The 26278-nt window shown below is 42.9% G+C and overlaps 3 protein-coding genes and 1 non-coding gene across 6 annotated transcripts in view; 2 read left to right on the top strand and 2 right to left on the bottom strand.

Moving 5' to 3' along the window:
- LOC115124269 (LHFPL tetraspan subfamily member 3 protein) overlaps window positions 1–6002 on the bottom strand; it is a 70967-nt gene extending 64965 nt beyond the window's left edge. The window contains exon 1 of the mRNA XM_065008337.1: window positions 4434–6002. Coding sequence (XP_064864409.1) covers window positions 4434–4863 — 430 coding nt within the window. The 5' untranslated portion in view covers window positions 4864–6002. The remainder of the gene's footprint in view (window positions 1–4433) is intronic.
- Window positions 6003–7341: 1339 nt separating this feature from the next.
- On the top strand, window positions 7342–17176 carry LOC115124270 (origin recognition complex subunit 5-like). Of its 3 annotated transcripts, none has more exons than XM_029653673.2 (14): window positions 7342–7535; window positions 8566–8740; window positions 9702–9980; window positions 10169–10243; window positions 10853–10964; window positions 11392–11522; window positions 12091–12139; window positions 12320–12410; window positions 12611–12666; window positions 13031–13143; window positions 13414–13461; window positions 13552–13662; window positions 16175–16287; window positions 16697–17176. In XM_029653673.2, the coding sequence occupies exons 2-14, from the start codon at window positions 8627–8629 to the stop codon at window positions 16740–16742; spliced, it is 1338 nt and encodes a 445-aa protein (XP_029509533.1). In that variant the 5' UTR covers window positions 7342–7535; window positions 8566–8626; the 3' UTR covers window positions 16743–17176. The 3 variants fall into 3 exon arrangements, with proteins under 3 accessions (XP_029509533.1, XP_029509531.1, XP_029509532.1); XM_029653671.2 differs by lacking the exon at window positions 7342–7535 and adding an exon at window positions 8072–8179; XM_029653672.2 differs by lacking the exon at window positions 7342–7535 and adding an exon at window positions 8247–8271.
- A 443-nt stretch (window positions 17177–17619) lies between these two features.
- On the top strand, window positions 17620–17693 carry trnaa-ugc (transfer RNA alanine (anticodon UGC)). The gene has a single exon. It is a non-coding gene; the product is annotated as a tRNA-Ala (tRNA).
- Window positions 17694–18455: 762 nt separating this feature from the next.
- Window positions 18456–24031, bottom strand: LOC115124272 (guanylyl cyclase-activating protein 1-like). Its single transcript, XM_029653674.2, has 4 exons — window positions 23673–24031; window positions 19997–20146; window positions 19810–19903; window positions 18456–19699 (listed from the first exon to the last, which is right to left on the bottom strand). The coding sequence occupies exons 1-4, from the start codon at window positions 23868–23870 to the stop codon at window positions 19572–19574; spliced, it is 570 nt and encodes a 189-aa protein (XP_029509534.1). The 5' UTR covers window positions 23871–24031; the 3' UTR covers window positions 18456–19571.
- Between the last annotated feature and the right edge of the window lie 2247 nt (window positions 24032–26278).

Genomic DNA, 26278 nt, shown 5'->3' with positions numbered 1-26278 from the left:
AAGGATAAGAGCTGGTTGATGCCATTAGCTATTGACTTTAGTGGTATTATGACACACACAGCAACTGCCCACTGGCTTAGTGCACAACCTTGTAACGTTGTGAGTGGAGAGGGAGGCTAAGCTCTCATTTATGGCAGGTCATATTCAGTTCATAAAGATTGGTGAAATATGTAGCCTGGTCCCAAATCTGTCTGGGCCCCGAGCTTGAACTTCTAATGGCATGGCTTTCCTCCTGACCTCATCTCTTGATAGTACTTTTCAGCATCAATATTTTAACTCTTCTTATCTCTGTTTTTTTCTGCAAATCCTTCTTTGTGACCATCACTTTCCATATTCTTTAATGTGCTTCTATCTTTTCCTCCTTGCTGGTCTTCATCCCCTCCCTTAGTTGACATCTCTTATCCACCTCCTCTCTTTCCCCCAACAAGGCACCATGTGATGTCTCTCACTTGCCTCTATTTTAAATAATTGTGAGAAATAAAGAGCCACACTGTGCAAAGATCCCCAACAGCCACAGTACTGTATGAGTGCTGAACAGACTGTGTGTATTTAAACGCCAAATCATGCAATCTCATGCATAGGCACGAGTTGGGCCCAATCCCCAGACTGAGGGATTGTGACAGACACCTATGATAAATTAAAGACACGGTAAAGAGAGCACACACACACACGCACACGCGCGCGCACACACACACGCACACACACCACACGCACGCACACGCACACACGCACACACGCACGCACACACACGGACACACGCACGCACACGCACCCGAATAAATAGACCAACAAACAGTACTGCCTGTAAGCAGCAGAGGAGCCAGACGGTGACAGCAGCTGTCTCCCATTAGTGAAGCTTTGTGCTGTTCTGTTCTGCACAGAAACCTCTGGATCAATAACATCAGTTTGATGTTAATGCCAGCTTCTGTCTCAGGGGGCCCATTGGACCAGTACTGATTGCAGCAATGTGCGGCCACTTACCCGTATGGGCAGCCTAGTAGTCCAAACAGAGCCAGGAAACAGGTCGTTGAAATGCCTCCACAACACACTCAAGAGCCCCTCTGATTCCTTTGTTTGCTTGTGGAAGCAATATCCAAACGGAGCAAGGAGCCCCTGCCGAATACATGAATGATAATCACCTTCCTGCGTGTTCAGGCATTTGCCTTGGTGAGGATCGGAAATAGGGATGGTCCGTGGAGTTCTTGTTTCCATCCAGGATGGCGAGCCGAGCACCAATCTGCTTCCTCACTAGAGCTAGACAGGCAGGCATTGTCATGCTGCCAGAGCCGACCCATCCATCACATCCTCCACTAGAGTGGAGAAGCGCCTGGCATTTGGTGGAAGTTGTCACAAGACTAGTGTGATTATCATCGACCGACCATGCAGTGTGGTTGTCACGGAGGGGGCTGCCTGTCAGTCTTAGTTTGGGAGTTAATTGGTCCACAGTGAGGGGGTGGTCAAGGCGACACAAGGGGGAAGGGAACGAGAGGGAGGCTGGAGGGAGGCAGGGCGGATGGTCCAGCTGCTCCAGTTTGCAGACAACTACTGAGTGCAGACTGGGCATGTCTACCTGAGAAGTGCTGTGTGCAGTGGGCCAGTTAAGCAGATTATTCAACAGTGTTAATCGTAGTAAGGAGACTTCTTTAGGTATTGTATTGCTGCAGCCTGCAGGGGCGGGAACATGTCAGTTGGTTTCATGTACATTTCCTTGAAAAACACACCTGCACAGAAGCAGACATTTTGAGAGCACTGTTCTAGCGTTGCTGTTCAAATGCCTGCAGGTGGATTGTTCTCATCAGATGTTCAGCTTCTCCTCTGCTTTTAAGGAGAGGTGCCTCTCCGCTATGTGCAGTCTTTGACAGCCACTCACAACAGCCAGTTACTCCTGGATAAGTCTGACTACACTGAGCCTCGAAGGATTTGACAATCAAACCTGGGATCTGTGGCTGCAATGAGAAAATAAAAGTACACTATATTTCCAATTACTACTCCCCGGGAACGTCTTAATAGCCAATTTCACAGTGACCTCAACATGACATATCTGAGAGAAGGAGAATTGAGAGAGAGAGATTCAGTGAGTGAGTTGAATGAGGCAGCGACTGCCTGAATGCTGATGATGCATGTCATTGCCACGAGCAAAGTGCTGTGATGGATCAATAAAAGACAAGGAAGCAATGAGCAGCCAACAGGCCCCGAGCACTCAGACCTCTCATTGTCATCTCCAATGTTGACTCCTCACCACACAGCACTCCATAAAACCATGCTCTGCAGCCTTACGGCGGTATGGTACACTGTGATGCCATGCCATATTTCTTGACAGAGCCTTCGGGGGGTTTAGGCATCATACAGGCCGTGTTAGTCAGTTTGTTGATCACCCCCCTGTATAGTTTGAACATGATCAGATCTGTACCGTATTATGAAGAACGTATCCAGAACATCTCAGAGTAAGACTGCTGATCTAGGATCGGTCCATATAATGGGGCGGCAGGGTAGCCTAGTGGTTAGAGTGTTGGATTAATAACCGAAAGGTTGCAAGTTCAAATCCCCGAGCTGACAAGGTACAAATCTGTCGTTCTGCCCCTGAACAGGCAGTTAACCCACTGTTGCTAGGCCGTCATTGAAAATAAGAATTTGTTCTTAACTGACTTGCCTAGTAAAACAAAAAATAATCATACTCATTATGATCTAAAATGCTAAACTGATCCTAGATCAGCACTCCCACTCAGAGATCATTTTGTGGATATGGGCTCTTCCCTGTGAGAGAGGGAAACCAACCAAGTGGTTACCACTGACTCCCTCCCACCACAGTGATAAGCAGTGTCTTTCTTTCATGTGGAAAAACAAGGTGAGGATATGAACACCCAGGCTGTGCTCATTGGGCAGGGCTTCTGTTTTAACTCAGTCTGGGACGAGAATGCTGTGGAATCCTCCGGATAATCTCCATGCTGGTGTTTATGTTCAACATGAATTTACAGAGAGGCTCCTGCAGCTATACAGACGGATGGTGTTGTGGGTCTCAGACCAAGCAGCATTAACACCATTCATTATGTTTTTTTAATCAGTGGTTTGTGTTACTTGCTACAGAGACGAGTTGAAGGATCATTGCCTTTGATGGATCACTGGTTGATTGTATGCACCCACTTTAAAGCCACAACCTGGAGTCTGTGTGCATTCTTTACCAGTGAAATTCTGCAAATTAACTTTCACTGTGATGCTTGTTTACAAGCTTGGGTAAATTCTGATGTATGAGAGAGCATTACTTGCAAGCATGACATGCAGGTTAAAACTCAAATCAACTGTGCATCAATGATATTCATTTTGGGTGGTTCCAAACACATGACACATTACTGGATATTTAGCTGGGAGATTAACATTGGGTTGTTATTTTACCTAACATTCATATGGTCCTCCTTTAAGATGGGTGTTTGTAGAATGTTGACCTGGAGTCATAGATCATCTTGTGTTTCTCTACTCCAAGGACTCATCTACAGATAAAAAGGGAAACCTAGTTGGTGTTTAGTTATCTTTAATTAATCTCTTATCGTGTGTTTTTCAAGCATCTATGTGGGTTGGTATCTTCCTGATATACAATAAGGAGGGGACTTGCAGCATCTCAAATAGAACCACGTTTGCGCTTGACACGTGCGTGTGTACATGTATTTTTGCAAGGCTTGTACATGCAACTATGGCCGGTGTGGTTTGCGTGTCTGGCTGTATTTTTTGTGGTCGTCTTTGCTCCATTAATATATATTTTAAAGATAGTGCGACAGTGTATGATGGTTTAAGACAGATAAACAAACATGGCTGTCATCTGCAATGAGCTTTTGCTCATTTTATAGAAATATATTTGCTTAACCTACGTACTTAACCCCCGACATACACGTCTTATAAAACTGACGTCAAGTATAACACTATCAACCACACTTAAAGCTAGAATCCGTCATTTAAACAATAGCAAAGGGCATCCCCGTCCGTTCTGCAAAGAATCTAAGGGATTGGGCTGGAGAAATGTAACCACTCTAAAATTAATAGACAGAGCTATAGATGCAAGGACTAACCACCAATGATATCGAAAGCATAGTTTTAACCATGTTTTTAGGCTATACAGTGTTGGTTTACATTTAAGTTGTTTATCAACATTGGAGTAAAACAAGCCTATATTTAGGGTTCTGATGGGGCACGACAGTTGAACTAAACTCATGAGGCATTTATCAGTTATATTCTTCAAGAATCAATTGGCAGTTTATAATTTACAAGTTCAATAATGGATGTAGCAACTAAGGATTCTAGCTTTAACACATTGTTATAATTGCTCCTACCTGGCTGATTGAACAGCTGGAATATAGAGATTTATCTCTGGTTGTAGAACTGCTGAAGTTCTGAACTCCTTTACCCTTCAAGGAATCAATATGCAGACGGGGGGGGGAACTTACCCGCAGCCAGCTGTATCCAGCCGCAGATCTTGTAGACCGTGCCTGTGCTGCAGAAGAAGAAGAGCGTGAAGCAGCCGATGCATCCGATGACCAGCGCCATGGACATCCCGATGAAGAAGGACGCAGCTTTGAAGGCCCCGGAGGGGATGGTGCTAAACTCCATGAAACTGCCCTGGCACGTCAGGTCCCGGGACAGCCCGTTTCCGATGCAGTAGTGGAAGAGGCCGAAGTAGCCGGCCTGCGGCGTGTCCATCCCGTCTCCAATCCAGTAGGGCTGGATGAAGCACACCACGTTGACTATAGCGAAGAGGATGGTGAAGATGGCCCACAGAACCCCGATAGCGCGGGAGTTCCTCACGTAGTTGGTCTGGTAGATTTTGGCAGCCTCGGAAGCGGGAAGCATGGTTGTAGGAGCCCCAGGCACCATCATTCAGTCTCTAACGGTTTTTATATTTACGAACTGTTCACCCACAGAGCTTTAATCAAGCACAAAGCACATCCCGGCCGCATCAATGTGACATGATCTCCCCGACAAAACTGCTCCCTTCTGGGCGAGTGTTTAGCCTACTAAAGCCTTGCAGCTTGCACTGTGCTTGGGTCCGCCACCGTTTTCCTTAGCTTTATTGAATGGTAGGCTGGGTATCCGAGAGATATTACGAATAATACTGAGGAGGAATCTTCTGAATGAATGTTCACTGAGATAACAGCATGTAATAATCACCGGGTGTTAATTCGAAAAGGCCATGCATTTCGCAGATACGCTACAGCCATAGTAGGCTAAACAAACACCCTACGGTCAGAACTGCATTCGATTGAGGGCGCAGAGATGAATAATCCATGAAAAATGCTAAAGTCCACGGAGAGCGGCTGAGATCCCCCTTCACAGACGCGGCTACAATCTCATTTTCCACCGAATACCAATTTTCTCGAGGTGGAGGAGGTGCGTTTAACTGAGATGATGAAGTCGTGAGTGTTGACAATCTGCTCTACTATGCATCATGTGCTCTGCGTCCATATTTGACCAAAGAACACCTGTATTCCAGGCAGGCGCAGTCCGACTGTCACAACCGATAGACCTATCAAAGCCCCTCTTATAAAGCACCATGCGCAATATAGCCTATCTCCTAATCCCACTCTCGCATGCCCCAGAACAATGATGGAATGGGAGGCATCTGAAATAAAATCGTTAAAGCTAAAAAGCAACAAAATCTAAAAAGATTGGCTCTGACTCGTGAGGCAGAATATTGAAGTCTCAGCTCTCTCGCTCTCTCGGTATTGATCTGTGTCCACTGAAATAGGAAGGCTTCTGTCGCAAAAAAAGACGCGCTGGTATTTAGCGTACAGTTAACAAGTGCACATCAACAACAAGGGCAGGCTATACAACTAAACCCTGCGACATGGCATTTTATCACAAAGTCATGATAAAGGCTAATTGGCTCAACTTAATCATGATTGCAATGGCTAGGTAATCACTAAAAATGCATCACCTGTTTGATAGCCTACTCCAAGTCTCCAACTTTGTGTGCTATGCAGTTGGCAACAGTATGCTCAGTGGTACGGTTGACTTGATGCTCTTCTTGTTGATCACTTGATGATTCTGAAGTGGCTTTGGCTGCTCTGCCAGTACCTTCTCTCAGTACAGTCTATTCTTATTCAGGATTATCCTTCTCAAAGCTGCATGTGGCACGGTAGAGGTAGCCTATAGGCCTAACAAGGAAAACAAACAACATGTACACATGAATGAAAGCATTTTAGGTTCATTATTTAGGAGAAGGCATGTGGTTACAATTATTTTGAAATTGAGAAAAACTTTATATTTACAGTAGCATACCTATGAGTTTATGAGTGGTGTAAGACAAATGAAATCATTCTCAATGTGAAAAAACAAAACATAGAAATTACAAACTTCATAGCTGTAAAAGAAGACAAGGAGCCCATCCACACAGACTCTGAGCAAAGTGTGTGTTCAGGTTTCCTAGATGGGTGACCCGTTGAAAATCATGAAAACTAGGAAACCTTGCGCTAGAATGATGTCTGTCATCCTGTCAATTATAATTCAGCAATCTAACTTTTGGTGTTAAAATGAAGTTATTGTCAGTTTAAAAAATATATAATAACCATGTAAACATGTACTTCTCGAAAATCAGATGTATAGTACTGTCCCAATTCCAACTAATGGTGTTTGAATAGTGGCACTGGGACCTTTTTCAGCTACAAAAATGCACAAAATAAACCTTTAATCAATTTAAATGTAATTTCCTTCATCCGATAATCTAAAACATATTGAAATATGTTGTTGTAGTTGTTCATAACAACTCAAAATAAATGATAGAGGCTATATATCACATAAACAGCATATGATGATGGTGGAAGGAATTGGAGGAAAATAACAAGGGTAGGGTCAAAGGATCATGACATGAAAGAAAGAGAGAATAGAAAAATGTATGATTTAAAAAAATGAATGTATGAAAAGAATAATAGAGGTTTTCCAGGATCAATTCAAAGGTGTGCAGACTCATTTTAGTTCAATTTTTACCAAGAGCTTGGAATCTCCCCAAATCAATATTCATAGGGCATGGGGTGAGTCTAGTATAAGGTTACTGTCACAAAATGGTGAAAACGGAGCGTGTTGTATACAGTATATAGGCCTAAGCCTTTTTTTATTTTACTTTTATTTAACCAGGCAAGTCAGTTAAGAACAAATTCTTATTTTCAATGACGGCCTAGGAACAGCGGGTTAACTGCCTGTTCAGGGGCAGAACGACAGATTTGTACCTTGTCAGCTCGGGGGTTTGAAGTTGCAACCTTCCGGTTACTTCCAACGCTCTAACCACTAGGCTACCCTGCCGCCCCTTTACAAAGCCGTATAAATGATTTCACAACAAGTGCCAGGTGAAGTGGGACATTAATGCATTTCTAATGACAAAATGTTGTCCCACTTCATCTACTAACTAGCCTGTAGTGTCCCACTGTAAACGCTATGGCCACATAGCCAGGAGTAGCCTACCAGCTTTTCCCATCAGGCCGCCGATACAGATCTGTATAGGGATCTACCTGTAATTTACCAACATCAACATCTTCGGTAATTTGGGTACTTAACAGGTAATCTATGGCAGTCTATGGTAATTTAGGACTATACTTGAATAACTATTTAAAACATGTATTCATATGTAGTATTCCATTTGTATTAGTTTGTCCATATTGTGGGGTTTCTAGTGGAAAGAAAATATAGCCTAATTAGGCTAATGAAAAAAGCCTCAACAATGGCATTCTTTTCTATTAACTCTTCCAAGTGTTGACTTGTTTCACATCTGCCACCAGTTTGGCGCCAAAACATTTACAACAAAGCAATCAAATAATTGTGTAAAAACATATAAAGGATATTTCATGCTAAAACCCTCATGTTAAACACCAATGGTATTCAGTAAACTGGTGGTTTATTTAAGTGCTAATGCCCGAGAAGCCGGTGTTTGAACATTTTTGCAATGAAACGAAATGTCCTCAATTAAATCAATCGCATTCATACATCCAAAACTTCGCAAATAGGGGTGATGGCATTTTGTGATAGTGGCATTGCTTTGCTAATAGACAACTACAACTCCCAGAGTCAATTGCTTTAACCTGGCGGTGATTGGCTTGTAAAAGAGACAGGAAATTGTGAGGTGAAATTTGGAGACGCGGGAAAATCTTGACAAGTTTACAGGGATATTGGATATGGGTAATTTCACTGCATGAACTCCAACCAGGTAACATTATTCAGTATGCTTGCAGTAACAAAATATGAACTTTCAACAACTAAACATTACCCTTGAGTTTCCACGAGAGCTACACTGTTGTGGTCAGTTGAGTTAGCTAGCACTGCTTTTTTATTTATTTCACCTTTATTTAACCAGGTAGGCTAGTTGAGAACAAGTTCTCATTTGCAACTGCGACCTGGCCAAGATAAAGCATAGCAGTGTGAACAGACAACACAGAGTTACACATGGAGTAAACAATTAACAAGTCAATAACACAGTCTGCCTTCCTTCCTGCTGCAGAGGAAGGAAGGCAGACAATTTGCACAATGCACCGTTAACGTTAGTTTGTCAAGAGTCACCTTGTTTTGTAACTGTCTCTTTTATCTCTATTACAGGCCAAACTACTTTAAGTCACACACTTTACGGTTCGGTGTGTGTCTAAAAGTAGCCTAAACTATGGCAGCACAACGTCAGCACCTAGGGTATGAGGATGAAAAGTTGCAGCGCGTGATGGAGAGGTTGCCTTGCAGAGATGTCCAGGCGAGCATGCTGCTGGCGTTGATGGGAGAGGTCTGTGTCTGATTTGAAACATTGTAACATAATGTTCCTTACGGTAAACAGTTAAATAAAAATAAAACAACCACAGAGGGATGCTATGTTAGTTAGCTGGCTATGACTATCTAACACGGGAACTCTTCCAAGTCAAGGTAAGCTTTAGGTTTGACTAATTTATTGCCACCGGGGGCGTCAGTTTAACTGCTAAACTACTTACATTATACTGCATGATTGTAGCGGGTTTACTAACTTGTTAGTTCTATTAGCTATGTTGACTGTGATGTTACTTTAGCTAATATGGTGAAACAGATGTAGGCTGTGTGTAGCGGATATGACATGGTTTGACTTTTTTTCTGCCTGGTCTCAGACAGCTGATGTGTTTTGCATTGAAGTCCACAAGCAAAAGGAAAATGTGAGAGGAGGAGTGCATGTAGATGCAAGAAGGAATACAACATAGTTCACTTTCATAGCAGCTATGTTTACGTGATCAGGGGTGTATTCATTCCGATGATTCTGTTGAAAAACGTTTCTTAAACAGATGGAAACGGGGATAAACACATGCATTTGTCCAATAGAAACTCTTGTTTGGACTAATGATTACACCCTAGTTCAAAGAGCTAGATGCAATATTGATTGTGTCACTGTCTGTCACCTCAAATTTTTCTCTTGAACTGTGTGCATCTACGTTGTAAACTTTAATTCATAGACTAGATTGTAGCAACCTCATGATGGGTAATGGGAAAATTTTAGTATCATGTAGTAGCCTAAACCTATCAATGTTACATTGAACTGGGTAAATGGAATATGAATGACAAACATCCAAAATGCTGTAATAGAAATAAGACCATGCTCATAAATCGTCCTCCTTCATCTTAAACACCACCCATCGCCGCTATTAAATAATACATTTAAAATGTTTTCTTGCCCAAATATGTGAATCATTGTATTGACACTTTAATACATTTTGTGCCTACAGCCAGAGCAATGCAGCTACCCTTCCATTTTCATTTATGGTCATCGTGCCACAGGAAAAAGCCATGTGATACACACCTTGCTGAAGGAACTGGAGCTTCCCTATGCCACAGTGAGCTGTGTGGAATGTGTCTCTGTAGGACTGCTGTTTGAGCAGGTTCTCCTCTCCCTCTTTGGCTCCGACTCTGCCTCCCTACTGTCCCGCAGTCCCTCCCTGTCAGACTTCGTACGAGTCTACAAACAACTGTGTGTCCAGGCCTCAGCCAAGCAGACACGATACATTGTGAGTAAAAATTATCCTCACCTGTGATATTCCTGTGATAATCCACTTCTTTTAAAAATTGCATCCTCAGTTACAATGCAGATTCTCTTTCCGATGAAGTATAACGTGAATTGTTATAAAGCATAATTTGTGGTTTATAATGTATGATGAAACAGTTACAGTGACCTCTGCTGTGTGTATCTGGGTAGGTGCTGGACCGGGCTGAGCTCCTTAGAGATATGGAAGCCAATCTCCTCCCTGCCTTCTTGCGCCTTCAGGAACTGGTAAGAGTCAATGCCACCTGTTGAGCATTCTACTTCATTAAGTTGCAGACAGACTGAGTGATGGATGGTGAACTAGCGCAGAAGGGTCCCTTTTTGATAGATAACCTTGAGTTGAATGTTTCAAGGAGGCACTCGAATAAGTGCATTGAAAGGCAGTGATGAGGAAGAATGACAGTCATTCTTGATAATCATTCTTTGCATATTAATTCTGAACTTCAGAAGTGCAGGTAGACGACCAGAATGTTAGGTTTTTGTTTAGTTTTTAAAGCTGAATGCCGCCTGTTTTTATCTTGGTAGAAGTGTTTTTAACAGCTGTGTTGAGTGGCATGTAGCGAGTGCAGTTACGGTGACAGATGCACCTTTTGAGGTGATAATCAGAAGCAGTATTGTAATGTGAAGTGTTGGGAGAATCCACTTGGACAGCTGTCTTCATAACTGTCCTCCCTCTTTAGTTTACTCAGGTTTGAAGGAGGAAAACACATCCACTTGCATTGATGTTGTAAAGGTGTTGTTGGCTACCAACATAGTTGTATTCTTTGTGAATCCACAATGCAATGCCATGATCTGATTTTGTACCTCTACGTAACTGATACACGGTTTCTCTGGCAGGTCGAGGACAATGTGACGGTGATCCTGCTCAGTGAGATAGTGTGGGATAAGTTCCGACCCAACACTGGCTGCTTTGAACCACTGCTGCTCCACTTCCCTGACTACAGTAAAGGTACAGCTGTCAACAGATAAGCATCTATGGCCTTAGCATTGAATTAGGTACAGATGGATTAGTGGCAGTGGAGGCTGCTGAGGGGAGGACGGCTCATAATAATGGCTGGAACGGTGCAAATGGAATGGCATCAAACACCTAGAAACCATGTATTTGATACCATTCCACCTATTCCGCTCTAGTCATTACCACAAGACTGTTCTCCCCAATTAAAGTGTCACCAACCTCTTTGTACCTGTGGTTTTGCACCAACACATGAGAAGTGACTGACAGAACACAGCAAACAAAGGCATCCGGCCGAGAAAATTAACACTTAGGATTTAATCAATGTTTGTACATAAAATGACTACAATCATGTATGAGGGAATCTTTGGTGGTGACTTCATTTGAGGCAGGCATTGACTGTGTGTATGTTTTCCCTGTGCAGGGGAGCTGCAGCAGATCCTGTCTGAGGACAGCCACCCGTCCTACTCCCCAGAGCTCTACTCAGCCTTCATCAACATCCTACTGGGAGTCTTCTACTCCGTCTGCAGGGACCTCCGAGAGCTCAGACACCTGGTCAGTTACACACTACATAAGTAGTCAGGCACACTCATAGTAACACTGAACTCTCACACACATGCTCACACATTCAGAGCACACTCAGTAAGGACACAGACACACTCAAAGTAACTCTCAACTAGCTGTTAACACGCTCCGTCATAATACGCTCTGACAGCCCAGACAAAGAACTAGCCCTTGCACCTATCTCTAGATGTGTCTTGATGCCCCCTTGTAAGTCTGAAAAAAATGTATGGCTTGCACACTTATCCCAGTCCTTTAAGATGTATTCTGGGGGCTTAAAGAAGTGCCAATAGGTTGGTGCAAGGGGTTCATTTCAGATTAGGCAACAGTTTGCTCTGTTGTACGGACACACTCTCCATGCTACCCTTTGAGGATTCAGTAGGAGTTTGTTTCCAGGCTATCCATCACTATTTTCTTTAGTCCACTTGAGTTACTACTTCTAAGGATTGGGGTTTTCTTTGATATGCAGAATTGTAATAATGATCCAACACAGACATGTTGTTTACATTGTCATAGTCTGTACTTGTTGTCCTTTCATATTTTTAATTCTCTTTTCAAACAGGCTGCCCTCAATTTCTCTAAATTCATTGAACCTTTGGAGCAAGGCAAAGGTAATATATTCATATTTCTAGAACAGTAAGCACATCAATATTTCAATGACTTTGCTGTCTCCCCTTAGTGTCTCTCTGTACTTTAATTTGATGATGGATTCCTTTCATGTCATCCTCTCTCTAGCTTGTCTCTCAGATTATCAATGTTTAAATTCCAACCTTTATTTTCTCTGCCCTCAGTGAAAGAGAGTGACACTCACAAGCTGTGGAGGAACATCGAGCCTCACCTGAAGAAGGCCATGCAGACGGTGTACCTGCGAGAGGTGTCCAGGTCTGTCTGTGTACATCTGCCTCAGCCAAAGATGATGGAGTCCCATTGATTTAACTTCCGTGACCGACCTTCTCTCATGGACTGACGACAGGCAGCCTTAATTCCGTTTGCCGGATTTTATTACACAACAGCGGCTCAGTGCTGCTGGCTCTGTAATAGTGGTGTCTCCCCTGACTTCGTCATGTCTCTCTTCTGCTCAGTGTGCAGTGGGAGCAACAGCTGCAGATGGAGGAGAAGGAGGCAGGAGCTGTAAGAGGTAGGCAAGGAGAAGTGTGGACACACAGATATGCATGCACTGAGAACAAGACCGGTGGAAATAACCTAGTTAGAATCTAGTGACCAGGACCAGTTCACACACTCCCAGACCTCAGCTATCTCTTCCTTTGTGTTGCTGCTTGTCCCCAGCCTGAGAGGGAGTTCAGGGGAGTGGACCCTCTAAACTACCCCTATGTTTATCCCTGAATGGAGGGCCCACTCCAGACTCATTGGTACTAGATACCCAGACAGTGGAAACAACAGCAGATGTTTCTCTCATCTCCTATCCACAAGCCATCTGTAGATGATGCTGTTGTACATGTTTCCCAGGTAAAGACATTGAGAGCTTCCTCTGCCTTTCTCAGGTCTGTCTGCTCATGCCCATGTGGAGTTGCCTTACTACTCCAAGTTCCTGCTGATAGCTGCATACCTGGCCTCCTACAACCCTGCTCGCACTGACAAACGCTTCTTCCTCAAGGTACCTGTTCTCTCCTCAGCACCTGAACCTCCTTCACCTCACCATCTCAAATGCTAGACACGTTGGAATAGGAGTCCATTGTTAAACATCAATGCCACCTGCTATTCACCAACTCTGTTTGCCTGCTACTTTGCAGGGGGGGGGGGGGTGTAGATCAGCTTTAATATTGTAGATGGATTGCAGTTTCTATCAATGTAATTTTGCATAATTTCCCCCCATCCTTGTGTGTTTTAGTTATTGGTGATTATATGATTCTCTCTTGCCCAACAGCACCATGGCAAAATAAAAAAGACTAACTTTTTGAAGAAACATGAAAAGGTGATTATCTTTAGCTAAAGCTGCTGTACTATTCTTTAGGTTTAGTCAATGAGATGTTCTACCTAGTGAATTCACCTCTCTCCCATTCAGACCAGTAATCACCTGCTGGGGCCCAAGCCGTTCCCTCTGGACCGTCTCCTGGCCATCTTCTACAGTGTGGTGGACAGCAGAGTGGCCCCCACCGCCAGTGTTTTCTGCCAGGTCAGCTGAGACACTCAGGCTTTCTGCAGTGTCATCCAAGGGATAATTAAAAAATATATACAGTGGGGCAAAAAAGTATTTAGTCAGCCACCAATTGTGCAAGTTCTCCCACTTAAAAAGGAGAGAGGCCTGTAATTTTCATCATAGGTACACTTCAACTATGACAGACAAAATGAGAAAAAAATACCCCGAAAATCACATTGTAAGATTTTTTATGAATTTATTTGCAAGTTATGGTGGAAAATAAGTATTTGGTCAATAACAAAAGTTTATCTCAATACTTTGTTATATACCCTTTGTTGGCAATGACAGAGGTCAAACATTTTCTGTAAGTCTTCACAAGGTTTTCACACACTGTTGCTGTTATTTTGGCCCATTCCTCCATGCAGATCTCCTCTAGAGCAGTGATGTTTTGGGGCTGTTGCTGGGCAACACGGACCTTCAACTCCCTCCAAAGATTTTCTATGGGGTTGAGATCTGGAGACTGGCTAGGCCACTCCAGGACCTTGAAATGCTTCTTACGAAGCCACTCCTTCGTTGCCCGGGCGGTGTGTTTGGGATCATTGTCATGCTGAAAGACCCAGCCTCGTTTCATCTTCAATGCCCTTGCTGATGGAAGGAGGTTTTCACTCAATCTCACGATACATGGCCCCATTCATTCTTTCCTTTACATGGATCAGTAGTCCTGGTCCCTTTGCAGAAAAACAGCCCCAAAGCATGATGTTTCCACCCCCATGCTTCACAGTAGATATGGTGTTCTTTGGATGCAACTCTGCATTCTTTGTCCTCCAAACACGACGAGTTGAGTTTTTACCAAAAAGTTATATTTTGGTTTCATCTGACCATATGACATTCTCCCAATCTTCTTCTGGATCATCCAAATGCTCTCTAGCAAACTTCACACGGTCCTGGACATGTACTGGCTTAAGCAGGGGGACACGTCTGGCACTGCAGGATTTGAGTCCCTGGCGGCGTAGTGTGTTACTGATGGTAGGCTTTGTTACTTTGGTCCCAGCTCTCTGCAGGTCATTCACTAGGTCCCCCCCGCGCGGTTCTGGGATTTTTGCTCACCGTTCTTGTGATCATTTTTGACCCCACGGGGTGAGATCTTGCGTGGAGCTCCAGATCGAGGGAGATTATCAGTGGTCTTGTATGTCTTCCATTTCCTAATAATTGCTCCCACAGTTGATTTCTTCAAACCAAGCTGCTTACCTATTGCAGATTCAGTCTTCCCAGCCTGGTGCAGGTCTACAATTTTGTTTCTGTTGTCCTTTGACAGCTCTTTGGTCTTTGCCATAGTGGAGTTTGGAGTGTGACTGTTTGAGGTTGTGGACAGGTGTCTTTTATACTGATAACAAGTTCAAACAGGTGCCATTAATACAGGTAACAAGTGGAGGACAGAGGAGCCTCTTAAAGAAGAAGTTACAGGTCCGTGAGAGCCAGAAATCTTGCTTGTTTGTAGGGGACCAAATACTTATTTCCACCATAATTTGCAAATAAATTCATAAAAAATCCTACAATGTGATTTTTCTGGATTTTTTTTCTCATTTTGTCTGTCATAGTTGAAGTGTACCTATGATGAAAATTACAGGCCTCTCATCTTTTTAAGTGGGAGAACTTGCACAATTGGTGGCTGACTAAATACTTTTTTGCCCCACTGTATTTAACCTTTATTTTGACAGGGAGTCATGCTGAGATCAAGGACTCTTACAAATGAGCCCCGTATCAAACATACACATCAATATACACTATAGACATGAATATTAATGAAAAGTAAAACGCACTCATATATACGTTCAGTATATATATATATATATATATATATATATATATAAATTCAACCAACGATTTTGCGGAGTTTCAGTTCAAATAAGGAAATCAATCAATTGAAATATATTCATTAGGCCCTTATCTATGGATCTCACATCACTAGGAAGGGGAGCGGCCATGGGAGGGCATAGGCCCACCCTCTTGGGAGCCGGGCCCAACCACTGGTGACCCAGGCCTGGCCAATCAGAATGAGTTTTCCCCCAAAAAGGGCTTTATTACATATAGAAATAATCCCCAGTACCCCCCGGATGTGGAGGTCATGGGCAGGAAAGATTTATGGAATATTTCTAGGATCTTTTATTTCAGCTCATGAAACCAACACTTTACATGTTGAGTCTTATATTTTTGTTCAGTATAAGACAAACTCATTCTTCAGTGGAAAAGGTCCTCAATCAGCTCTGACTCTGAACTGAGATTATGGAAAATGATGTAGCAATGTTATTTAGTGGAACTCCAGGAATAGTCATGTGATGGTAGTATTAGTGTATGATTGGATGGTTCTTATTCTAATTCACCAGCTGGCCCCTTGGCTAGATTATTTCAACCCCTGAACTGCTCTTGAATTGATGTGTGGTATGGGCTTAATGTGAAGTGATTTTAAAATTATTTGATCTCCAGTCAGAATTCTCTCTTTGTGTAAAGCCAAATGAAATATGGTTGATGACAAGCACCCCCCCCCCAGATCTCCTCCCTGGTGACCCTTCAGCTATTGAATCAGGTGGGCCACGATGACCAGCTGGATGCGCCCAAGTACAAATGTGCCGTCTCTCTGGACTTCATCCTCACCATCTCCAGGTGTTTATGTTACTGTTGTCTTTAGTGCAGGGCTCTCCAACCCTCCTGTAGGTGTTCGCTCCAACCCCAATTGTAACTGACCTCTTTCGGTTCATAAACCAGCTAATTATTAGAACCTGGTGTGCTAGATTGGGGTTGGAGGGAACCTACAGGAGGGTGGCTCTCCAGGAACAGGGTTGGAGGGAACCTACAGGAGGGTAGCTCTCCAGGAACAGGGTTGGAGGGAACCTACAGGAGGGTAGCTCTCCATGAACAGGGTTGGAGGGAACCTACAGGAGGGTGGCTCTCCAGGAACAGGGTCAGAGAGCCCTGCTTTAGTGTATTCACCACAAATCTGTTTTACTGTTAGACATTTCTATTTTTAGAATATCAGATGCTGACTTTTGTGACCGCTGCTCTTAATTTCCAGGACTGTGAGCTTTGACATGGTAAAGTACCTGTATGACTTCCTCTAGCCGTGGTGGTTTAATGGAGAGGAATTCATCTGGACTCTGATGGAATGGAATGTACTGGTGGACATTGGACAAACATGAGCAGAAAGGTGGGAGATGCCTTGGTTGTCTGGACTCCTCACTGTGTGTGCACTGTGCAGGACCAGAGGACTATGTAATCATTAAGCCTATGCTTTACTGCCCCCTGATGACTGACTGGTAGAATGAAGGACTCATCGAAGACTTCTTTTAAGGTACAAAATGTAGGGTATGTAATATTTCTACGTTTCCTTCTTTCTGACTCTAGATCTGGTTCCCATGAAGTCAAATTGTCCCATTAATTGCTCTGTTGGCGTAAATGGCTGTGCTGATAGTATGAAATAAGGTTGGCACAATAATCGTGTAAATAACAATTATGGATAATAACCGTGAACACAAAATAAACATCTTGCAACGTTTATTTTAGGGGGGTCCACTTTATTTAGTAGATATAGACAAGTTTACCCAATAGCAGTTTTTCATATTTACATGAGTGTAATGTTAGTCATCGTTTTACGAGCAGAACGGCATGGTCGAGAGGAGAAACTTCCTTTCCAAATGTTCTAAGTGGTCAAACCCATTCATTTTTGAGAAGCTGTTGTCACCAAAGCTGTGTTGTATTCATTAGGTATGTCATGGCTATTTTCAAAGATACAGTATAATACATTAAAAGCGCAAAACGTTTTTTTAACAAAGATGACTGACAATATCCATGGCTGTTTTCATGACAATTAATTGTTACCCAAAATTCCATAGTGGTCAAAGCCCCATGTACTACATAGTCTCAGATTCCCTTTAAGCTATATGTGGGAGGGATCTGAGCTGAGGCACTAGATAGTAGCAGTACACTAGTGTCTCATTGGTCCCGTGTAGCTCAGTTGGTAGAGCATGGCACTTGCAACGCCAGGGTTGTGGGTTCAATTCCCGCGGGGGACAACTATGAAAATGTATGGACTCACTAATGTAAGAAGCTCTGGATAAGAGCGTCTGCTAAATGACTAAAATATCAAATGATCAGCTCTCCATGATGGTTGACATCCTTCCTGATAACAGTGGTGCATTGATTTAGTATATGTGGTTAGTGGTGTGTTATAGCCTGCAGTTGTAGATTATTAACGCTTTCTGGGTTGACTGTTGCCATATTCCTGGGTACTTGTTTATTTGTCACTAGCCATTCCTGCCCCAGTGAATCCCATAACTGATGACAATTATCCAGATTTAAACACTCATCCTGTGAGCAGTGGATCAACCAGTTCAGCACAATGCAGTCTGTCCTGTCTGTCTGCAGAGGTAAAGCCAGTACAGTCAGATCCACAAGGGGAGTTTTGGTGGTTTTAGGACCTCTACTCCTTTTTTTTTGGTTTGGGTGTTTTCTATGTATCAGCCGGTATATTTATTGATATTTTACATCATGTTCATGTTGTTTTTAAACATGCTGCTGACTGTCAGATTGCCCTGGTCAGTGTCCCTCCTTCCAGATTCGTTCAGATCCATGTAAGTGCTGCGTAACCTTTTTGTAGTGCTTTATGGATGTATGTTACCATGGAAATGGGTCACGGTTGTCATGGCAACCATACTGGCGCAGTCTGCCTTGTGACTCACCACCCTGTCTCCTTAATTATGCCACAGAAGCTGTAATGTCTGTTAGGCATTTTGATTTCTAAAACAATAGTGCGCAATTAAAGCAGTGGAGTGTGATGAAAATACAACAGATTTCAATCTTTATTTGACTATTATAAACTAGAGCAATTTTTGGGTAAAACAAGGTTAGTGGGCTATGGATCTATATAAAGGTAATTCTAATGCCATCTAGGCGAGCGCATTTGTCATTCATGTATGTTTCACACACTCACAGAAACACAAACAAATGTGCACAATTTATTTTTTACACTTTACTGTCTGGTAGGGAAAACATTAGAATGTAGTTGTGTTAAGATATTCCTTCAAATGACTGTCCTGAAAATGCTGACTTTAATTTCCTATCAACTGGGGCCAGTGCAATGTAAAACATGCTGGTCTTATTTATTTTTTTACAAAGTGCATTTTGTGACAAGTATCTAAGTTATTTAGATCCCTAACTTGTGGAAGAACCTGTTTCCTGAGGAACTGGAACGTTTAGTCATGGCACAGAATTAACTTGTGTTCTAGTCATATTTGAGCTGACAACTGACTGTACTGGGAGGAAAGTGGGTGAATTATAACTTCCTCCAATAGAACCCGGACGCACAGTCATAGAGAGGAACCACTCAACTGAATAACTGAGTTTGGTCCAAAAGATCGTTTGAGACGTCATTATCGATGTGGTTTGGAAATGATCATTTCCCTACAGGAATCTGCCTCTGAGGTGGGTGAGGGATTTAAAAATATATATATATATTTTTTGTCAGGAATGCATGGGTTATAATGGGTAATCACCACCTTGGGTAGTCACCACTCCACTCCACTCCCTCCACCCTCTTTATCTTCCACCCTCCTTATGTTATGACCTAGTTGGGTCTCCGGTTCAGCTGACGGTGTGAGAAATCTCTCATGTAGACCTCTCTCAGATTTAGATCATGCACAAGGGCACTAACCAGCCAGCGATGGTTGACTGAGTTATTTGTATGCAGGCAAAGGGAATTTTTCATCGTCATTCAACCTCTTGTGAATTCCGACAACAAAGAATGCATTCAAAGCATGGCCCTTCAGCATTGCTAAGATAAAGATTGTCTTTATACAAATCTGGGCTAGATCTTTTGAGGGCTCATGGCTCAGTTCCTATGTGGCCCTTCGGCAGTCTATTACAGTGGAGATGGAGGCGTCTGAGGGCAGACTCTAAACACTGTGCCTCCGATTGTGGATCATGGCGACTATGTGGGTGAGATCCAAGGTCTTCATCATTACTTCCATGAAGTCTTCGTCAGTGTGAGCCCCTGCCACAAACTCCTCCAAAGACAGCTCCCCTGATGAGGAGAAGGTAGAAGACAAGGTCAAGAGATTGTTAGCCTGAAATGGAAAGGGACATAACTCGCAACCCTACAAGTCTGTGACAAAAAAAGAAGTGGACACTCGCCATCTCCGTTGACGTCTATCTTGTCAAACACCCGGTTGGTGAACTCCTCTGCATCAACTTCCTGGTTTTCGTTCCCATTGATTGCACGGATAGCCTGAAGAAGAGAAAAGGAGCGAGTTAGCCTGCATGCCTTTGTGTGATACAGATTCCATTGCACAGCACTGTGTTACTGGACTGGTCTCTATACCTTTATGATGTTTAGCAGCTCACTTCGATCAATGCACCCGTTGCCGTCCACATCATACAGCTTAAAGTACCAGCGGAGCTTATGTTCCATTTTACCACGCATCACCAGGCTCAGAGCAGCCACATACTCCAAGAAGTCTATGTAGCCATCCTGTAAAAAGGAAAGAGTGTTAGTTGGAACGTCTCTTTTTACCATCTCAGATTATCTCAGTCATCTCCTCAAGATGTAGGTGATCATGTTCTGCTTAGATGATGCAGGGATGATAACTATGTATAATCGCTGGGGGATTATCTCCACACTGATCTGTGCCAAGGCCGTGGCAAGACATACAGATGTAGGATCTTAATTTGATCACCATGTTGCAGGTTAACTTTCCTGCAATGTAAGACATTTTAAAACATGTAGTGTATTTGAGGTTTAAACATTTCTGACTTGATTTTGTCTTTTGTAAAAAATGTGTCAACCCCTTCAAAAAATGTCCATTAATTATAATCCACATAATAATTCACTTTTCCTGTTGCTATAGGATTATTTTCCTGCTGTAGAAAACTGGCTCACATTAAGATCCTACAAAATTACTTGGCAGCATTAGTGCCCTCTGGGTCAACCCAAATGAGTCGTACTTCGCTCAGCTTTACACTGACACCATCACTTCACTATGCCTGCGTTTACACAGGCAGCCCAATTCTGATCCTTTTTTCACTAATTGGTCTCAGTTCTGAAAAAGCTGATGTGATTGGTCTCCGACCCCCAAAAAAAATGGTCACATACACATGGTTAGAAGATGTTAATGCGAGTATAGCGAAATGCTTGTGCTTCTAGCTCCGACCATGCAGTAATATCTAACAAGTAATCTAACCTAACAATTTCACAACTACGTTATACACACAAGTGTAAAGGAATGATTAAGAATATGTACAGATAAATATATGGTTGAGCGATGGCCGAACTGCATAGGTAAGATGAAGTAGATGGTATAGAGTACAGTATATACATATGAGATGAGTAATGTAGGTATGTAAACATTATATATTATATAAAGTGGCATTGTTTAAAGTGACTAGTGATACATTTTTTACATCCCATTTTGAATTATTAAAGTGGCTAGAGATTTGAGTCAGTATATTGGCAGCTGCCACTCAATGATAGTGATGGCTGTTTAACAGTCTGATGGCCTTGAGATAGAAGCTGTTTTTCAGTCTCTCGGTCCCTGCTTTGATGCACCTGAACTGACCTCGCCTTCTGGATGACAGCGGGGTGAACAGGCAGTGGCTCGGGTGGTTGTTGTCCTTGATGATCTTTTTGGCCTTCCTGTGACATCGGGTGGTGTAGGTGTCCTGGAGGGCAGGTAGTTTGCCCCCGGTGATGCGTGTGCAGACCTCACTATCCTCTGGAGCCTTACGGTTATGGCTGCTGCGCCTTCTTCACCACGCTGTCTGTGTGGGTGGACCATTTCAGTTTGTCCGTGATGTGTACGCAGAGGAACTTCAAACTTTCCACCTTCTCCACTACTGTTCCGTCGATGTGGATAGGGGGGTGCTCCCTCTGCTGTTTCCTGAAGTCCACGATCATCTCCTTTGTTTTGTTGACATTGAGTGTGAGGTTATTTTCCCGACACCACACTCCTAGGACCCTCGTCTCGTTGTTGGTAATCAAGCCTATCACTGTAGTGTCGTCTGCAAACTTGATGATTGAGTTGGTGTGCATGGTTACGCAGTCATGGGGGAACAGGGAGTACAGGAGAGGGCTGAGAACGCACCCTTGTGGGGCCCCAGTGTTGAGGATCAGCGGGGTGGAGATGTTGTTTCTTACCCTCACCACCTGGGGGCGTCCCGTCAGAAAGTCCAGGACCTAATTGTACAGGGTGGGGTCGAGACCCAGGGTTTCGAGCTTAATGACGAGTTTGGAGGGTACTATGGTGTTAAATGCTGAGCTGTAGTCGATGAACAGCATTCTTACATAGGTATTCCTGTTGTCCAGATGGGTATGGGAAGTGTGATTGCGATTGCGTCGTCTGTGGACCTATTGTGGTGGTAAGCAAATTGGAGTGGGTCTAGGGTGTCAGGTAGGGTGGAGGTGATATGATCCTTGACTAGTCTCTCGAAGCACTTCATGATGACGGAAATGAGTGCTACAGGGTGATAGTCATTTAGCTCAGTTACCTTCGTTTTCTTGGGAACTTAAACAATGGTGGCCCTCTTGAAGCATGTGGGAACAGCACTGTGATAAGGATTGATTGAATATGTCCGTAAACACACCAGCCAGCTGGTCTGCGCATGCTCTGAGGACGCGGCTAGGGATGCCGTCTGGGCCGGCAGCCTTGCGAGAGTTAACGCGTTTAAATGTTTTACTCACGTTGGCTGCGGTGAAGGAGAGCCCGCAGGTTTTGGTAGCGGGCCGTGTCAGTGGCACTGTATTGTCCTCAAAGCGAGCAAAGAAGCTGTTTAGTTTGTCTGGGAGCAAGACATTGTGGTCCGCCTGACAGGGCTGGTTTTCTTTTAGTAGTCCGTGATTGACTGTAGACCCTGCCACATACCTCTCGTGTCTGAGCCGTTGAATTGCGACTCTACAATCAGATCAGCTCTGAAAAAGAGCTGATGTGATTGGTCAAAAAAATACCCGTTAGTGGAAAAAAGATCAGAATTGGTTAAACCCAGCTGACGTGCACAATCTAAGATTGTCATACTGCACTTCTTAATCAGCATCCAGGATTCTAACAACTCGTTTTGTAACATAATTGCCAGCCTTGTTCACTGCACTGTCCTGAAGATCTGAAAATACTAGTTAGTCACTTAGTTCTGTCCCCAGGGAATAGTACCATGGTTTCCAACCTCCCCAGCTACACCCATAAAACTACTAGCTACTGACAAAAATGGGAAACTCAAAACACATAAAGGTCTAATCTGGCACACAGCTCTTGAGATCTGGACATTCCTTAGGGTTCAATGTGATAAAATGGAGATTCAAGTAATTTCTTTGAAGTGAACATTCAATATTCTGATCAGTGTAACCAACTGTTCACATGCATCATGTTCTGTCATTAAACTTTCACATAAGCTATCCCTAATTAAAATCAGCTGTCTCTGATGCTGAAATAATTTAAAAGAGAAATAGTAGATCAACTCAGACCGCACTCCTACCGCAGAGATATTGAGAACTTGTCTCAAAATAATCCTCGTACTAAATCGCATATGAATCCAATCCCAGCCTATTATAATATTATAATCAAAGGTGACAGGATTACTAAATATAGTTGTGTAAATTGAGCCTTAGTACTTGTGAGACGATTAGCTTCTTCAAACTCCTCTGGAAGACTAGTCTAAACAAAACCCTTGGATTCAAGAGATTCCCTATGTTTAACTGTGGATTTTTGCTGGTTTAAGATGCACACTTTTTAAAATGTACTTTAGCTTTTGGAAAATGGAGAACTAGGGGTCTTATTTGAGTAGAGGCATTATGGCATTACTATATATTTAAGTGCACTTGTAATTAGTGCATAAATTTTACAATGCAGCCAATCATATCCTTATACATACCTCTGTTGGTAAGGTGTCCCCTTCACCATTTTGAGTGTGCCTAAGGCATCCTACTTTGACATATAAATGTAAAGCCCATTTTAGCCTATAGCATCCCCTTTGCAAGCAGCCTCGGTTCAATGAATGCCGCATCGTCTTACCTTGTTCATATCGAACGTGCGGAACATCTGCTCGATGTAGGCGTTGGCTTCAGCATCCAGTCCCCGGAGCCCAAAGAACTGCTTGAACTCATGCAGGGTGAGCTGACCCGAAGGACACTCGGTCATGAACTTCTTATACCAGAGGTGCTTCTCCACAGCCTGGAGATCTTCCACGGTGGATCCTGTAGCGTTACCCATGTCTGTACAGTCGACTGACTTTTGTGATGGCTGGAGCCTATAGAAGTTTCGAAAGACTGGGTTAGTGGTCGCCTTAAGAGCCCTATTGGTCTACTGTGAAGCGGAGGGTATCGCTCTTCACAGTCACACAACGATGGGACCTGGGGAGGAGGTGGGCACCGGCCGGGGCTTTTGAATCAGGTCGGACAGGCCACACCCTATTGTGTTTTCCCTGTCTCTAGTTGGCTGTAACCCAGGAGCAGCAGCTGATAAAGGGCTTAAGGTCCCATTGGAGGAAAGGAGGACTGTACACTGTCCACCAACCATGGGGACAGGGACACTGACTTACACCTTGGTATTCTCCTCTCAAACTGATAAGTACCATTTGAAAGGCCCAGTGCAGTCAAAACGTGATATATACATATATATTTCTACACTGAAGTTGGAATAATACTGTGAAAATGATGATGCCTTTTTAGTGTAAGAGCTGTTTGAAAAGGCTGCCTGAAATTTCAGCCTGTTTTGGCGGGATGGGAGTTTTGGCCTGCCTGGTGACATCAACAAGCTGTAAATGATTTAATAGACCAATAAGAAAGAGTTCAAAATCTTATTTTCAGTTTTCCCCTCCCCACTCAGGCCACTCCCAGACAGTCCTAACAAAATTCTTGCTTGAGAAATTGTTCTTTGCTAAAAAGCGATTTGTTTATTTTTGACCATTTTAATTTAAAACAGTCACAGTAAGGTACTTAATTGTTACTTAGAAATTATTTGATATTGAGATACAAATTGCGGATTGGACCTTTCATTTTTTGGGGGATGTCTGTACTAAACTACTTATATTTCGAATGCTAAGGGCAGGACAGAAATCTGGTCCAATTTACGTACCTATCACTATAAAGCGTTGTCATCCCTGCTGCCTCTGATCAGGCAGACTCACTCAGCAAATACTGTTTCTAAATGATGTCTGAGTGTTGGCATGTGCCATCCGGTTTTCTTAACCGAAGGAATTTGATGTATAGCATTTACTTTCACTCAAGTATGACACTTTAGTACTTTTTCCACCACTGTAAATGCACTGCAGCATCATTAGTCATACATATGAACATATGCATTGCTTCTCTGGATCAGCAATTGTAAAGTAAATGCTACTGCTTCTGGAAACTGTTTTCATTGAAGACTGAGCTCTTCTTAGGGCTGCAATCCCGTTACCGGGATCGATATGACAACAGCCAGTGAAAGTGCAGAGCGCCAAATTCAAACAGAAATCTCATAATTAAAATTCCTCAAAAGTAATCTGGTTGTTAATCCCACCAAAGTGTCCGATTTTGAAATAGGCTTTACAGCAAAAGCACCACAAACGATTATGTTAGGTCACCACCAAGTCACAGAAAAATTCAGCCATTTTTCCAGCCAAAGAGAGGAGTCACAAAAAGCACAGAGATCAAATTAATCACTAACCTTTTGATGATCTTCATCAGATGACACTCATAGGACTTCATGTTACACAATACATATGTTTTGTTTGATAAAGTGCATATTTATATTTAAAAAATCTCAGTATACATTGGCACGTTACGTTCACTAGTTCCAAAAACATCCGGTGATATTGCAGAGAGCCACATCATTTGACAGAAATACTCATTATAAATGTTGATAAAAATACAATTGTTAGACATCGAAATATAGATATACTTCTCCTTAATGCCACCGCGGTGTCAGATTTCTAAAATACTTTACGGAAAAAGCAAACCATGCAATAATCTGAGTATAGCTTTCAGACAACAAAGCAGCCAAAAAGATATCTGCCATATTGGGTGGTCAACATTATTCATAAATAGCATTATAAATATTCCCTTACCTTTTGATGATCATCATGAGCATGCACTCCCAGGAATCCCAGTTCCATGTTTGATTTAGTTCGATAATGTCCATTTATTTCCAAAGAGCTACTTTTGTTAGCATGTTTGGTAAACAAATCCAACGTCATGAAGCGCGTTCCCTAGTTGCAGACGAAATGTCAAAAAGTTCCGTTCCTGTCTGTGGAAACATGTCAAACAATGTATGGAATCAATCTTTAGGATGTTTTTAACATAAAACGTTAATGTTCCAACCGGTGAATTCCATTGTCTTCAGAAGTGCGATGGAACAGAGCTCCCTCTCATGTGAACGTACATGGTCAGCTCATGGCAGACCTGACTCATTCCTCTCTCATTCGGTCCCACTTCACAGTAGAATCCTCAAAGTTTCTAAAGACTGTTGACATCTAGTGGAAGCCTTAGGAAGTGCAACAACCAATATCCCACTGTGTATTCAATAGGGGCTGGGTTATAAATCGACCAACTTCAGATTTCCCACTTCCTGTTTGGATTTCTTCCCAGGTTTTTGCCTGCCATATGAGTTCTGTTATACACAGACATCATTCAAACAGT

This window comes from Oncorhynchus nerka, linkage group LG23 (assembly GCF_034236695.1).
Source record: "Oncorhynchus nerka isolate Pitt River linkage group LG23, Oner_Uvic_2.0, whole genome shotgun sequence".
Taxonomy (NCBI): Eukaryota; Metazoa; Chordata; class Actinopteri; order Salmoniformes; family Salmonidae; genus Oncorhynchus; species Oncorhynchus nerka.
This window is presented reverse-complemented; position numbering and strand designations above follow the sequence as displayed.